Below are 16,892 nucleotides of genomic sequence, written 5' to 3'. Positions count from 1 at the left end.
TTCTGGTTTGACTGTCATACAATAAACTTCCATCTACTGTTCAACAGTCTCACAGGGAATTATCACCTTTAGTGTCATTCTACACAAAAACAAATGTTACTGTTTTGTTGTTGTGCTGGGAAGGACTACAATTATGACACTATAACATTAAGACACTATGGCATTACTTTAAGCACTCTTACTTAACAAAGATTTGATGTTAAACAGTAATCCTATGAAGAATTTGATTGATTTATATCTGTCTTACTACCGATATTATGAATAAAACATCTAGTTTCAAAAATTGTAATAAAACATCCTAAATGGCTACCAACAAAAACTCCGTGCAAGCATAGTACGTGCCTTCTCATACACAGCCAAAATAACTAAAAAATATATATGTAAATCAATTCTATTAACAATATTCTGTATTTCAGACCATGAATACAAACACTACCAGGTGATATACACAGTAATGTATCTCAGACATGTCGAATTGATCCTACTTGAAAAACAGCAAAATAAAATAAAATTAATTCTTCGTTTCATTATTAAAACATATGTATTACAATTTTTCGTTTCATGCTCTTTTCAAGATCTTAAAAATCAAAATCAAATTCTAAACCTTCCAAACTTCCATGATCCATACAAATTTATCAACTATTATGATAACTACATTATCTAAAATATTTCCTAATAACAAAATTTTCTTCTTGATACTGAAGAATTTATAAAACAATGTTCATGATGTACTCATTACATTAATTTCCAAACATTTTGAAACTTATTTCAAAAGTGGTCATTTCAATGACTTTCCAGAATTTTAAACACCTCTCAAAAATGTTTACTTTCTATGAAGATTAACAATGTGATATGTAGACAGATAATGCACTTCCCAACATCTTATATTAATACAGAAGTTATTCATCTTCCTTGATTCTTGCAGCTTTTCCCAAAAACTGTCAATTTTTTATTCTACTCTTCCCACTGGCATATTACTGAAGTTTTCACATTGTATAGAAATGGATCAATGACAACAATATCCTTCACTGACAAAACGTGATATCAATATCCTTCACTGACAAAACGTGATATCAATATCCTTCACTGACAAAACGTGATATCTAGAGATTATAAACCTTCATTATATTGTAAAAGTGACAAATCAAGTACTGACATGTATTTTCTGATGTAATTTTTCTGTTTCAAACAATCACTTTAGATCAATTCTACAAGGTTATTAACAGCTGATATGAAAACATTTCAAGAAAAAAAAGCTACTGATTCATTAACTGATCCTGTAAAAAGCAACTGTGCAGCATCTATGCAAATACACACACAGTGTTTTGTGTTTTAAGACATACAATAAATATTGTTTCACTTTATCTCATGTCCAGTTTGTTTACCTTATTAACTCAAATTTTCTTAGTTAAACTCAGATCTACTAAGTAAATTTCCTGAGTGATCCTCCCATTATAACGTGGATCAACGTAATTAATACTCATCAAGAAATTAGTTTCACCTAAGAATACCACAACAGATGACTAAAATGCAATAACTACATAAACCCCATTTTTGAAGAAACAAGACTAGCATGTTTAAAATAACAGTATTGTTAATACAGTTTCACAATTTAAACATTTGCTTATTTCATACAAGTAATAAACTGGAAACACTCAACCTATAACAATCTATTGCAACATAAGGAGCATTAATGCCATCTAGTGGTAAATGATGTAATGAATGTCATAAACACAATGGACAAAAGCACAATTTGGTGCAAACAATAGTTTAGTGAAAATATGTACAGCAAGGTGACATTCAAAGGAGGGATTTACTGCATTCAACATAAAATACGTTTCTCTAAATATAGTTTAGCAACGTACAAGCATTGGTGAAATGTTAGTTTTAAAATTTACAATATAATTTTAATTATAAGAAAACACTTTACTTACTCTTTCTCGTTTACCATTACTTGACCATTTTGATTACTCAAAACTTTAAACTTTTCTGTGGAGCAGTTTGACTCACTAATGTTAAAAGTAGTGTTGAGAAACGTATCTTTTCCATTCTGAAAAATTAAATAGTTGAGTTTTTTATTTGAAAACAACTAACAATTGATGGCAAAGAATTCAGAATACATATCCATACAGTTCATTTACTACATAAGAAAATACTTAATTTGTACAGATACAAAAAGTTCCTTGTAAAAGAATATTAATGTAATTTTACCAAAAAAACTAGTTCTATATATAAAATTGTAAAACATAAAACTCTTAAGTTTGAAAACTCATAAGCATTTTCTTCTGTGAATCCTTATAATACTGATATAACTTTTCTTGGAAAATATTTATACAAGCCTCAAAAACAAACAAACAAAAAAAAAACAATCTGAGCAATCTTTACAGGGTGAAATATTAAAAATTTGTAAATTAAATATTACAAACTTCAATTTTAGCAACACATTTAACATTCGTAAAAAATTTGTAACTGTCGAGTTTTTCTCTTTTTTATTTTCACTCTTATTTTACTTTATAAGTTCTTTTTAGCTATTAAATTTACCTGATATTTGTGGTGTTTGGTGTTAGCACTGTCTCTCAGCATACTCAGGTCCCATACTAAGACACAAATTCTTATATTGTAGGTTTGTGTTAAATTTTTTTTAGCTTCATCCTTACTCTATGGGCATTGTTTAAATACTCAACTTATCAATGATTCATTTTGTGTTGTCTGTTCCTTTTAAATATCTTGCTGTCAAGATGACAACCTGACATAGATAGCACTCTTTCTCTGTGCTTTTTTGGATACATATTTTTGGTTACATAGCTAGTGTTGTGTAACCATTCTGATGCAAATAATACTGCTTTACAAATTTCTTAATAGACTAACTACTACTATATATACGTAAAAACGGCTCGTTTGGGTTGAGAAAATATTTTACGTAGAGGAGTGAACAACGTTTCGACCTTCTTCATGAACCTGACGATGACCAATGAAGGTCGAAATGTTGTTCGCTCCTCTACGTAAAATATTTTCTCAACCCAAACGAGCCATTTTTACATATATATTTCTCTCTACAAGTGGGTTTTCTCGACATCACTGATAACTATTACTATGATTTCTAATTAAACATGCTTTATTCAGTGCTATACAAACTGCAAAAAACAAAAGATCTACATGGTAAAGTGTAAAAACCAGCTAAATTTAAAGGGAATGAACATAATAAAATAATCAGAAATCATTCTACTGAAATAAAATAATTGGTATCTGTGTATGATGTTTAGATATATCATACACATTTTCAGCATAAAGGCCTACAAATTTTATTTACTTACTACTTTCTCAAAGAAGAACAGTATTGAATGGTCACTCAAACTTATTACTCTCATCTCATGGATAATTACTCACTTTATTATTCAAAATACCTTTTCTTTGTCCTTAATCTGGCCAGTTATGGTTATAACTAAATCTTTACTTTCATTCAGATCAACAGACTTTATATTCTTTACAAAATAATATAAAATGTTGTACTTAGGAAGCAATGGTAGGGAAAGACTACAAAATGGTGTTTTGTTGCAAAATTATTTTTCAAACTTTTTATCCATTTGAAAGTACAACAAAAAGACACGTCAAACTAAATTTTAAAAAGAAGGATTAAAATAAAATTAAAAAAAAGATATTATGTGCTTTCAAATATTATTGTGTGTAAATACAAATTTTCCTGAAAGTTAGTAGGTCTGTCTGTATTAATTCAAGTTTAAGCAAAGTATATTTTTGATGAAACAAAATTAATTATTATTTTCTAATTTATAAAATATAATAATATCAATTAACATAAATTTTATGAACTTTTAATTCTACATAATGTTGTATATATAAGTACAATACAAAGGTTTAACAAACGATAAGTTTGATTTATCATAACCTTTTTCTGTTTTACAAAAATATATACCATGCATCAATAGAAATAATGTAAAATTAGTTTTATTTTATCATATGAAATTTATATTTTTCATTTTATTAAAACTGAGATGATATATTACTAATTTGAATTCCTGTAACCATACAGTATTAAATTTTATATTATGTTAATGTAAAAAAACTCATCACTAAAATTAAATATAAAATGAAATGAATTATTTTAAACCTTTATTGTCATTGTTCATCTATTAGCCCTGTTTGAATTAGCTTCACGTTCAGCAATTCTGTTACAATTTTAACCTTGTTTGTTATTTTTTAATTTTACATTCAGCTATGATACGTAGTAATCTTATGTTAAACGTTTTGGAAATTAATTACAATACAGGCATTGAAAAGAAATAACTATCTCTTAAACCTATTTTCATGTATCAATTTAATCATAAAATTAGTTATCAATTCTTACCTCATTACTCCGATTCAAACACTTTTCTGAGGAGCACTTGCATTGTTCAGTACAGTGTCGTTCACCCCTGCAACATCCACATCGACCTGTAGCACAATTGCCTTGGCACTTACAGGCTGCATTAGAGACTGAACGCTGAAAAAATTTGTTAAAATGAAACTTTCCTTTTTATTATATTTAAACATCAATATTATTTGGCATATACCTTTCATAAGTATTTCATGTTTCAAATAAACTGGTAGGCTTACAGTAAACAATTGATTCTTTAGCCTGCATAACACTTCAACATTGTTTAGTTTTACCTTACATTGAAAAGTTCGAATGCATTTTTATATTGTGAACATTCAAAAACCAGACTATATAAAATCATCAGAAAAAATATCTTTCAATAGGTTCACAGCATGAGAGATGCAGTGGACACAGCATGTGAAATAATAAAGCTTCTAACATACAGCTCAAAAGAGAGAAACTATTATCAAAGAAGTCACAGGTGATGGACCTTGCATCAGAATGCTCTATCTTACCAGGTGGACAGTATGAGCTAAACTTAAGGCATCATACACTAGTATTATGCCCTGCTTAGGTTGAGGGACCATTCTCTGCAAATTTTAAAAGATACAATTCAACTTACTGTATGGTTTTTACATTACAGATTATTTCTTGTGACCGTGTGACATTCTTAATAATGTTTTATAACGAAATAAGACAAATTACCTATGTTTGAGCAGCCATATGTGAACTAGTAAAAATCTGTTGAGCAAAACAATAATAAATAAAAACTGTGAAATGAAACTTCAGAAGGTTGGGAAATTGTACTGAACCTATAAACATGATCACCAGGAAAAAAACTTTTACATATGAATGTCGTCCCCCTATGCAGCAATAAAGAAGCACACACCACAAATTTGCCAGCACTACTTTCTCAGTTAAAATATGCAGAGAAAAGGCTTAGCTGATAATGATGTGGAATTCATACAAGTTATCCCTTCTGCTAAAACTTTGTTAGCACTGTTTTTGTCATTCAGTTGACTTACCAGCACCCAGATACAATATCTAAGGTGTTGAACAAACAAACCCACTCCAATATGTTCAGACATTCATCATTACGATGGTCTTGCTGTGTTAGGTCCATAAATGAATAACATCAAATGTGTTGGCAAGGTGAAATGGATGCAACCCTAATATTACAGTTAACCTCTTGCTACACTTTGCTCAGTGCACTGGTGATTGCTGATCCATTATTACAAAACACCAGGTCTTTACCACTCCACGAACAAATAATTTCCAGAGACAATGTTATTTGCTTTCTGGATAGGAAGCAGAATATTTTATGTATGAGCCCTACAACGTTTTAGAGAGAAAAAAGGTAAAACTGTTTGCTGAGGTCCACTTCAGTAAATGATTAAAGGCAGTCTGTAGCTGCTGCTCAATAAACCTCATGCTTGATGACTGGCACGAGATGTCACAGTCGTCAACATAGAGTCCATTTGCAACTGTAAGATGAAAGTTGTCCAGTGATAGCATTAACCTTTATAATGAAAAGAATGACACTCATTGCACACCCCTGAGGGACTCAATGTTCCTGCAGGAAATAATTAGAAAGTGTCAAACCCATATGAACTTAAAACTGTTGATCAAATGGGCAAATGGTAACGTAATCCATAGAAATGGAGGTCTCGTAAAGTGCCATACCTCCATATAGTATCATAAGGTAACTGAATTGTATATACAGAGGTTTTGTTATTTCCTCTGCTACATTAACTTGAGCATTTACCTGTCCTTAAACTTGTACATTAGATCATTGGTTCCATAGGCAAAACTGATCGATCCTTTTAGCAGTATTGTCCATTGCAAGGATGCCAATGCTAAAAAAGAAATTTGGCAAAATGTTCCAGACAAAACTACAAATTTACTCTATCACTCATGTGCACTCTGTTGCTTTTCAACAGAATGCAGTCAATATCAACTGGCTGTAGGTTACACTTGAACACCTTCATAAACTGCAACATTTATTAGTGTTTTGATTGTACTTGTGTCAACAAAGTCAATCTTTTACCCTTGTACCCCAAAGGTACATAAAAAGTTCCACTTGGTTCTGAGAAAAAACTGAAAGAACCAGATCTTTCAATGCTACCTGTCAACATTCCTCTTTCAAGATTGCTAGAGACAGTATAAGCTTTGTTACTAGTGTTAGTTTTCTAAAGCTATAGTGATAGTATCTAGGAGCCAAAATGTATGGGTCACTGTGATATCTTTGATATGGCTTCAGCTCAGTGTGGTGAAGATACCACAGTAGAACAGTCAATATTTAAAGCAGTTACTATTACAGGCTTTTTTATCTCCTGTGACCAACTTGAAGTTATCACTTCATACAGCCTCTAAGTATAGACTCTCAATTAACATGCCTACCAAGCTATTTTTTAATTTGAAAAAACCAAAGGTGCTTTTTACCATGCAAATCATTCTTGTGAACAATCTCTCTCTCTAAGCCACTTCTCTTTAAAAGCATTGATTTCATTCCATGGATTGTTCAACTCTCCAGTGAGCCAAATCAGAGGCACAACTCAGTTAGCATTCCAACCTTACAGTTCTACATTTTCCAGATGATGGATAAAGTCCATGAATAGACCATATAAAGCTGAAGATCAGACACTGGACTGCTTACTCTTGAGATGTTTTGGTTTTCTATATATAGTTAGTTATATAGACAATAAGATACTATTGTTGCAAATATGCTTTCAGTGTTATATCTATTTATTAGAACGAATTGGTAATTACGATAAGTTAATAATTAAGTCTTGGTATGCAAGAGTATTTTGAAACAGATACTGACGTTTGATTGTTTGATGAAATTTTTTACTTTTTATCCATGTTAGGCATGATAAGTTTATTACAGATTTAGATGTAGTGGTGTTGTTAAGCTTTGGTTTGAAATTTTAAATTAGGAGCATTTCCTTCTTCTTGTAATGTCCATTCACCTGTTGCTGAATCTCTTGTCTTGATGTGTTTAGTGTTACGTTTCTCACTACAGTATTGGCTTAGATGGCTAAAAATTCCAGAGTTGTTGGAAGGGCTGTTTTGTAGAAGCTCCTTAAAGCTCATAGCTAGGGTTCATGTCACTAACCCAGTATAGCCATGCCTGCAGCATGGACATCTGTACTGATACACAACCAGTAATTTTTTTGAAGGTGGTATTTTGTCTTTAAAAAGGAAAAAAATTACATGTTTATTAGTTCAGTTGAAAATCACTCTTAGGCTGAATTGAGGAAAAGTTTATTGCAAAATGTTGATCTTTCTTTTTGGTTTGATGCCATGAAAACTATTGAAGATTAACACAATAGTGATAAGACATTTGCAAATGTTAAAGCCTGGAATTCCAAGGTTATAAACTTTATTAATATATTCAAAAATACTTTTATTGGAAAAAGCTAGAGAGAAGACATTTTAAATCAAATATTTTTTAATACTGATAATATTAATATTAATAAGAGTTAATAAGTTTATACTCTCTATGAATTAGAAGCATTAATAATAAATTAATTAGAATTAGTACTGATTAAATTAATTTTGTAGCAATTGGGTATGAACATGCTAATATGAGAATACCAGCCAGAAAATGATTTGATGGCCTCAAGATCTAAGGAAAAAAAGGCAGTTTTGATTCTGTTTGATTTCCAACTGTAAACTTGATGTTTTAAACTTTAGAACTGTACAGGGATGTTTATATAAATTACATGATATATACAGAGAATCATATTAAATTTTGAAAACACAAGTCAGAAAAATGCAAAATTCTGTTATTAACTATTTTTTATCTATTTTCACTTTAGAAACTTATCCATAATTTTTTTCAAATGTTTTTTAGAAATAGCAAAAACAAAATAAATTTGAGATATTTCTTATAGTGAATATGTTTTAGAAAACTCTGAGGAAACAGCTCAAAAGGTTAAATAAATGAACAAAAAAAAAGTATATTATTCCCATACAAACTTATGAAAGAAAAAACATACACTAGAAGTGGATGACTGCTGGAATTTAATAATTAATTAATCATCAGTCTCATTAACATACAACTAATCATTTATTCTAGGATGAAACTTTGATAGTTGTAATAATAAAAAGAAATAGTAATAATATCAGAAGTTAATTTGGATTATTTTTGTGTGCAAGAAATTAACAGATTAATTTAATGAGCTTGAATTAACTGAAAGTAATAATCAGAAATCATAATGGTAATATTTCATTTATTTAAATAGTTGTAATAATCAAAAACACCAATTTAAGTTAGTAGATCATTAGTTAATCAATTAAATCATAATTCCAATAAATTAATTACTTTAAATTATACTCATCAATGCTCATGAGTAATTGGTTATTATTAATCATCCAGCTCTAATTAACAATTTAAAACTTGGCTTGCTTATTCTTAAAAAACACAAAGATCAAATCTGTTTTCTTTACAGCTATATCTACAAAATGTTAAATCTGAGAGTACTTACAATTTAGCATATGACTAGTCAGTCTGACTTTCCAAAAGAATAATAACCAAGAGTGTTTAACCTAAATAACAGCAGCAATAATCCTTATTACCTTAATGCCCTTTTTTGTTTTCAATTTTTCTTCTTCTGAGTCAGTTGAATTTGTAGTTTCTGTTGGCAGTTGAGATCCTTTAGACTATAAAATTAAAATCAAGTTCTTAAAACAACTGAATGAATTATACTATCTATTTCAACATATGTGACAATTAAGTTTCCAGTTATCTGCTACTAAAAGTTCAGGTGTTTCTGAAAGCCAGTGTTAAAATTAGGATTTGAAACCATATTTGAACAGATCTCATTGAATGCATTCTAAAACCATAATAGTTTTACATATTTTTATGTTCTCTAATGAAAGATAAAACATATTAACAACGTTTTCAAGGTGATGAAACTTTTGTTTTGTCCATCTCCTGTACATATATACATAAACCTAATTATAAAGATTTCTCTCTCTTGATAAAGGCTTGGTCATTTTGACCAATCTTTTAATCATCAAATAACCATGACAGCTTTCAGTACACATTACAAGACTCTTTGTGCATAAATAAAAATCATATTCTTTTAACTAATAGTTTTACTAAAAATTTGTCAATCAAATACATGGAGTCAGTGTTAACTAGTCCAAGTGCAAAGTGTTCTTTATGTTTAGATTACAAATACTTATTTTCAACTTAGTTTTTAAATTTTGTTTTCATAACCTACAAGAAACTAAATGAACAAACATTTTACTTACCTTAACTCTAAATGAACTCTGCCAAATTAATCAATCTTGTAACCACCACAAAAATATGAATTTAAATTATCCTTTTCTTCTTTCTTTCTCTCATGATTACAGGTTGTAACACAAAACTAAAATTATTTATTCTAAATAGCTTAAGATTCATAGGAGTTAGATCTAAATGTTTCTACTTAAGTTTATTGACCTTTGAATTTTGTCTAATTAATAATCCCATGATACAGCTTTACAATTCTTTGACAGACACATAGCCCAAATTAGAACACTGAGTGACACTCATAAGCATATCCCATCATCTTTACCAAATCTTATCTTTATATTTTAGTTACTTTTATAACAATAAAAATTACATAAGAAAAAAGCAAAAAATTTAGTCCTTATATTTGACCCACTTATAAAATTGCTTAAAAACATAATAAGTTGTTGTGGTTTGGGGTTTTATGACATAAAGAAACTAGGCTATCTGCACAAAAAAACTGGTAAAAAAATAAAATATCAGTAAAAGTATTATAAGGTGTAAAGGGAAATTAAGTTAAAACAAAAACAGTGTACCAATGCCAGATAAAAAGTTAGGTAAAATTAAAAAAGCCAATGGTCCTTAAAACATTTTGTAAGGTGGACAATGTCCCCAATGTCAATGACACTGTCTAACATCAGGAGTAAACCCTTGGCAAAAACATGTCTAAAGTGGTGCTGTCACTAATGGCAAGACAGTAAAACAGCTAGTTGTGATGTGAGTGTCACACAGACCATATATTGGTGCATCAGTCCCAGATAAAAGAAAATGAGTTAAACTGTGACCAATGAGTAGCTTAGTTAAGAGAACTTCTTACTTCTAATCCTTATGGAAACAAGATGGCCAAAGTAAAAAAAGGTTTTATCTGGAAAAGCTTGTTATCATGTTCCTCACTCCAAGTCAACTGCTAGCTGACGCAGAGCTAAGCCTTGAATACAGGACAGTAGTCCATGTATGGGACAGGCATGGCTGTAACAGGACCAGAGCTCATTCCAGCAAATAACAATGTGGCCTAGTATCCAGAAAACTGGATAGAAGTAGATAACAAAAAGAAATTGGCCAGTTGGTTTTAAATATCAATGAGAACTATTGTAAAGCAAACTTCAGGGCCAGAAGAGAGCTAAATGAGTTAGTATAAATAATACAGTTTGTGTAATACATAGCTTCAATGTGATCCAAGGCAAGAGAAATGGTATACAATTTGGCAGTGAACACAGAAACTGTAGAGGGGATCCTGTGTGCAACCAACAAATCACAACAAACCATGGCAGAGCCTACAGAATCACTTGATTACGAAAAATCCGTATAAATAGGAATGGAAGAATTCTTCGAAAGATGTTCAGCAAGTAGAAGACACACGTATGGTAGTTCCAAGCATGAGCATCCGCCTTCTTCAGATAACTCAAAGGACACACCTGAGGATGGTAATAAGCTATGGTGGGATGGGTTGGCTTGTGAAAACAGCAACATTATCCAAGGTCTGGATACAAAGGCCAAAAGGAAAAATGGCAGACCATCTATTCTGAAAAAGCATGGCCCACTGAGAAAGGAAATCACAACCTCAGGTGGAATGCTGTGGTAGAGATTGAAGTTTTGAAGCATAATATAAAGACAATTGCAAACAGGAAGTGTAGAGGAAGTTCTTGAGACTTAGTGTACAAACTCTGTACTGGAGAAATGCAGAAAGACCCTGTGCAGAGTCAAAGTCCCAGATGGTGAACAGGGTCCAACATCTTCAAGATTGAGGTACTGGCAGAGTCAGAAACCAGAGACCCATAGCCCAGTTTCAGTCGAAGGAAGGCATGATGGATCTTTAGCATAAAATATCGATCCTCAAGAAGTGGGAGAGAGGACACACAGGATGTTCTGTGCCCTTGTACATTTCATATGTGGAATGAAAGTAAACTTAGAGACAAAGATAAGACCCAAATATTTTGCTTCAGGGACCACAGGAAGCACAACTTCATCAGGACAGAACTAAGGGCTAAGGGTGCATGTAGACGATTTTAAAGTGAAAAAAGGTAAAACTATTTGCCGTGGTCCACTTCAGTAAATGATTGAAGGCAATCTGTAGCTGCTGCTCAATAAATCTCTTGCTTGATGACTGACACAAGATGTCAAAGTTGTCAACAAAGAGTCCATTTGTAACTGTAAGGGGGAGTTGTCCACTGATGGCAATAATCTTTATAATGAGAAGAATGACACTCAAGACACAATCCTGAGGGACTCAATGTTCTTGTGGGAAATAATTGGAAAGTGTCAAACCCATATGAACTTAAAACTGTTGCCCCATTAAAAATTGTTGGTAAAATGGGCAAATGGTTATGTAATCCATATGAATGGAGGTCTCACAAAATGCCATACCTCCATATAGTATCATAAGCTTTCTCAAGGTACAAAAAACTAAAACAAGATATTGTAGCTTGAGAAAGGCTTCCCTGACTGATGTTTCAACTTGAATCAAGTGATCCATGGTGGAATGCTGTTATCAAAACTTTCACTGAGTGGGTAAGAGGAGGTTGTTTGATTCAAGAAACCAAATAAGATGAGCATTAACTATCCTGAGGTCTTACACAGACAGCTCATCAAAGCAAGTGGACAGTAATTTGACAGAATCTTGGGATCTTTTTCAGTCATGGAAAAAAAAGAGAGGACAATAGCCCAGCATCAAGCATCAGGAAAAGCATTCTCCTGCTAGATCCTGTTAAAAACAACCAGAAGCAGGAGAGAGATGTAGCAGCATCTCGTAATGAATATCATGAGGTCCAACCATTGTACAACCAAACCGATGAAGAGCAAGCTTGAGCTCCACCAGTGTAAAGGGGTAATTATAGTCATGGAGAAGATCAGCCCAAAAGGAAAGAGGTGATCACTCTGCCAAATTTTTGATGGCTATGAAGGTGGGAAATGATGTAGAAGTACTAGATGCATGAGAAAAGCTTTCACCAAGAGTATTTGCAATGCTCTGGCACCAGCAACTTCCCAGCCATCAGAGAGCAAGATCAAAAGCAGGGCAGAAGTATACTGACAACTGACCTTCTGAATCTAATCCCATATAACTTTGTAACTGGTGGTAGAAGAGATGCTAGTTGTGTACTTAATCCAAGAATCGTTCTTGCTTTGACATCTGACCTACCGAGCACATGCACAGGCCCATTGAAAAACAATGCTGTTTAAAAGTGTGGGATGCTTATGAAAGGTATCCCACACCCATTTTGAGCCTTTGGTGCCATGAGGCAGGCAGGATTCCACCACACACTAGGATACCATTGAAAACATGTCAATGTGTTAGGAATACACTGAGTAGCTGCCTGAACAAAGCATTCAATCACTACTGCCACATTGTTGTCTATCAATGTGTTACAGATGACAGCAGGATCAAGTTCCAAGAGAGCAGAGCAAGAGGGCTAGTTGGCCTGGTCCAGCTTCCATTGAGGCACGTGAGATAGGTGGCTTGGCATTGACCACTGCCGGTTTCTCTCAAAATGATAGAAAAATTACGAGTTACTGTCAAATCTCCACAGAAAGCAAGAAAAAAGTGAAGGGGAGCAGATAAAGAGATCAATAACAGTAAAAGACCTACTAGGTGCATGAAAATGAGTACAAGAACCAGTATTGAAAAGAGAAAGATTATGATATCAGCACCACCCCAGAGGGGATATTGTTCATTAAAATTCCCCAGGATTAAAAAGGTAGACAGTATCTGTTCATTGAGGGCATCATGGTTTCTCCAGGAGACAGGTAGAGAGAGCAAATAGTGATGATATGATTCAAGGAAAGATGGATGGTTATAGCCTCCAAGGGTGCATCAAGTGGCAAAGACAGGGCAGGCACATGCTTATTGACCAGCTGTGCCACCCCTCCATGCTCTCATCTATTTATGTATAAAGAAAACTATCGAGATGTGACTGCATCGACAGATTTCAGAAATATTACCTGTAAGGAGACACACATTGGATGATAATAATCAATCAAATCCTTAATGCCATCAACAAAAACCCAAACAGTTCCACTGTATCAAAGTAGACATTTTAATTTATGTGGAAGAGAATGGGGTGGGGAGACCTTTTGTTTTTACCACCTTCTTTCTTTATTGGACAGAGATCTATCAACCTCCATGGATCCTGCCCTGGGTATAGTAGGCAGGTCTCTGTCTGTGGGTGAAGATTCCAGCAACCAAGGGAGTGAACGAATAATCATTTTGCATCTTGAGGCTAAAGAAAATAATGGACCTGAGGAAACGCCTGAACCCTGAGCCAAAGGAAGTGGACCCAGGCAACCATTAAAAGGAGTGGCAGGGACAGAGATGGGAGTAGACATAGACTTATCAACGTTTCCAACAATGGAGGGCAAAAGACTCTTCAGATATTTAACAAGCAACTCTGCTGGAGGCATGGAGTAACCTGTCTGCACTCCCACTGCAGCAATGGAATGAAGTATATCAGCATATATCCAATTTGAAATGGGGGACAATAACTTCCAAGCCTCTGGGTAGGAGACACTGTTCAGTCTTCAAGCATTAAACCTCAAGAACTAGAGTAACAAGGGTGTGAACCACTACTGTTAACACAGTTTCATTTCAGTTCAAACTTGTAGGCATTGTGGTCTTTGCCACCACAAGGAGCACATATTAAAGAACTACAACATGATGTCTTCAAGTGACTGAACCACTTATGTTGGAAACATCTGAAAGGGTATAGATAACCTGCTTTGAGTGTGGCAGATGAACATGGTAATGTGAAAGTCAAAATCAGAACCTTAGTAGGCATCATAATTCTGTCTTTGCAAGAAGATATTCAAAGCACTGCACAAATGCCTTGGCCAGAAAAGCCAGCAATGATCCATGACTGGGGAATGTTCTTTAAGCCCCTCTGGACAACAACTCTTGAGGAATTCAGGGTAGCATGGTGAGTAGCCTTGATGAGTATATCCTCAGTGCTCCTTAGATTCAGGAGTTTAACGTATTGTGGTGAGGATGTTTCCATCAAAATGTCGCCACAGCATAACTTTCTTACTGACTTGGGAGGAGCCAGCAAGCCCTTCTAATCCATTTTGAATAAAAAAAGGGAGACATCTTCTCTAAGGATTTCTCAGATAATGAGTGTAAAATGAGAAATCTTAGTACAGAGACAGACTGTGATTGTTGAACATTTGTGGCCACTTACAAGGTATTGTTTCTTCTCAATTTTATTTACTTATTTCTTCTTCATGAATGGGGATATCCATAATAAAGTAAGAACATTTCAGTGCCTACTGTTCCCACCCACCATGGAACCCTACAAGAGAATTGGCTGCAATATCAAACAAGAACATTGTAGCAACTCCAGGGTTTCTAGAGTACTATACCCAAACACCAGTAACAGACACAATGTCCTCAAAACCTCTTAAGAACATCCAACACTGGTCAACCAAGACCCTAGCCCAAGTGAACCAGTCAATTGATCCTGGGAGGCCACCCAAAGGCTGCCCGTCTACAGGAATTCAAGGCCAAAGTGGTGTGTTAGGGTTGGACCCTTCAACCACCAGGATCCTCTCCTCCCTGTCACAGGTCACCATGCATGGCAAACACATGGGTGGCAGTTCAGATCCCAGAGGAAGTAAACTGAAAGTACAGAACCTAACCTGGGAGGTCCCCTCACTACATACAGGAATCTTCCTTGAGGGGTGCACAAATAAAACAATGTCTTATAACTATTATAACTAGCTTTTCTAACTAATGCATAAATTTCTTAAAATAACTTCCTCAGCTTCTTAATCTAAATTTAACAATAACTTTCAATCTGTAATCAAAATAACTAAAACCTCTAATGAGAATAAGGTAGCATTATACATCATTTGGTAAATTAAATCCTTGTCTTTATCTTGATTATAAAGCATCAGAGAGAATTACTAGCAATATTGTAAAAAAGAGGATGTGACAAGAGGGCAAAGTAAGTAGGTCTGACTTTCTAGTTTGTAACTCCATAAAAAAAGAAGACTGAAAGCTATAAAAATTAAACTCTGCTGAACTAATATTCACACTGTTTAAACAATCACTCATAATACAAATATTTCAGAACTAATATTCTTCAACATACATTTTCTTTAATTTTAAAATTTTTTTCTTCTCTTATGTCCAAGTGGAATACAAATAAATATAATGAATTATTACCTCAGACATGTAACAAACATAAATTATAATCATATATGATTGACAAGAGTCAGGGGAACAAATAAAACTGTTCAACATTTTTTTTCATCAAACCCAACACTGGCAACAGACATGGCCTATTATTCCAACAGAGTGTCTATCTGGCGTCCTCCAGTGAGATGATTTAATAAGAACAACCTACAGAAATTATATGTCTTTAACACGACATTTATGAAAGGACACATGCAGATGGGAAGTGCAGAAATGCTGCTATAGAATTCCTATGATGAGATTCATAGTACTGGAATTTGACAATACAAGAAAAAGAAATGACTGTTTGCAACAGAAATTGTTGTTTGCCAATATATGTATTTCACAGGTAGTTGAGTACCTGGAAGGTCTATTATTTCAATAGTTGCAACAAATCAAACTGGAGGTAATATTGTAGTCTGCATTCTAACTGAAAAAATATGGTTCTGATAGTACTTTCAACTATGACACAATTAAACTAATGTTAAGACTCTCAAGGTATCTCTACATCTTTACCAAGCCTTGCTTCAGTTCTCTATTTGATAGTCAGCAGTCTGAAGCCAGTTATCTAGAGACAGCACAGCAAAGATTGTAGAATGGTCAGAATCATCAATTAAAGAAACTTACACTACCTAATCTTGATACATGTTTATCTTGTCATATCACTTTTATTTAGTAATGTATAATGTATCATTACAGGATGCAATGATCTAATCAATGTAATTGTGTAATAAAAATATGTGCGTGTTTTATTCAATCATATCTAAGCTATTTCTTTAATCTTTATGAAACTGAGTTGGTAACTTATGAGGGTAACATACAACTGTGTAAATATCTTGGAAATAAATTTATTTATAATGAGTAAAAGTTTAATCCTCTACTAACCAAACTGGTGCACTATGAGAAACTTACATTAAACTCAGGACATCAGAGAGGAATGGTGGAAAAAAAAAAGAAAAAAGAAGTAAATTAGAAAAAACAAATGTCATGATAAATGTACAAGGGGATTGAGAATTTACGTATTTACTTTTTAAATTAAGAAACTTAAATATTATATAGTATTAAAATTGAATTTACCA

At 33.2% G+C, this 16,892-nt stretch overlaps 1 protein-coding gene across 3 annotated transcripts in view; it reads right to left on the bottom strand.

Moving 5' to 3' along the window:
- The window catches only part of Klp3A (kinesin-like protein 3A), a 143,953-nt gene that overhangs the window by 10,838 nt on the left and 116,223 nt on the right, over positions 1 to 16,892 (bottom strand). For 2 of the 3 annotated variants that reach the window (XM_076472338.1, XM_076472339.1), the window contains exons 24-26: positions 8,954 to 9,037; positions 4,364 to 4,498; positions 1,935 to 2,050 (exon numbers count right to left, since the gene is read on the bottom strand). In XM_076472338.1, the coding sequence (XP_076328453.1) occupies positions 1,935 to 2,050; positions 4,364 to 4,498; positions 8,954 to 9,037 (335 nt within the window). Of the gene's footprint in view, positions 1 to 1,934; positions 2,051 to 2,543; positions 2,598 to 4,363; positions 4,499 to 8,953; positions 9,038 to 16,892 lie in introns of those variants that run through there. The other variant, XM_076472340.1, reaches the window with a different exon arrangement.

The sequence above is a fragment of the Tachypleus tridentatus genome, chromosome 12 (genome assembly GCF_004210375.1).
Source record: "Tachypleus tridentatus isolate NWPU-2018 chromosome 12, ASM421037v1, whole genome shotgun sequence".
Taxonomy (NCBI): Eukaryota; Metazoa; Arthropoda; class Merostomata; order Xiphosura; family Limulidae; genus Tachypleus; species Tachypleus tridentatus.
The sequence above is the reverse complement of the archived record's forward strand: the minus strand, read 5'-3'. Positions and strand labels throughout refer to the sequence as shown.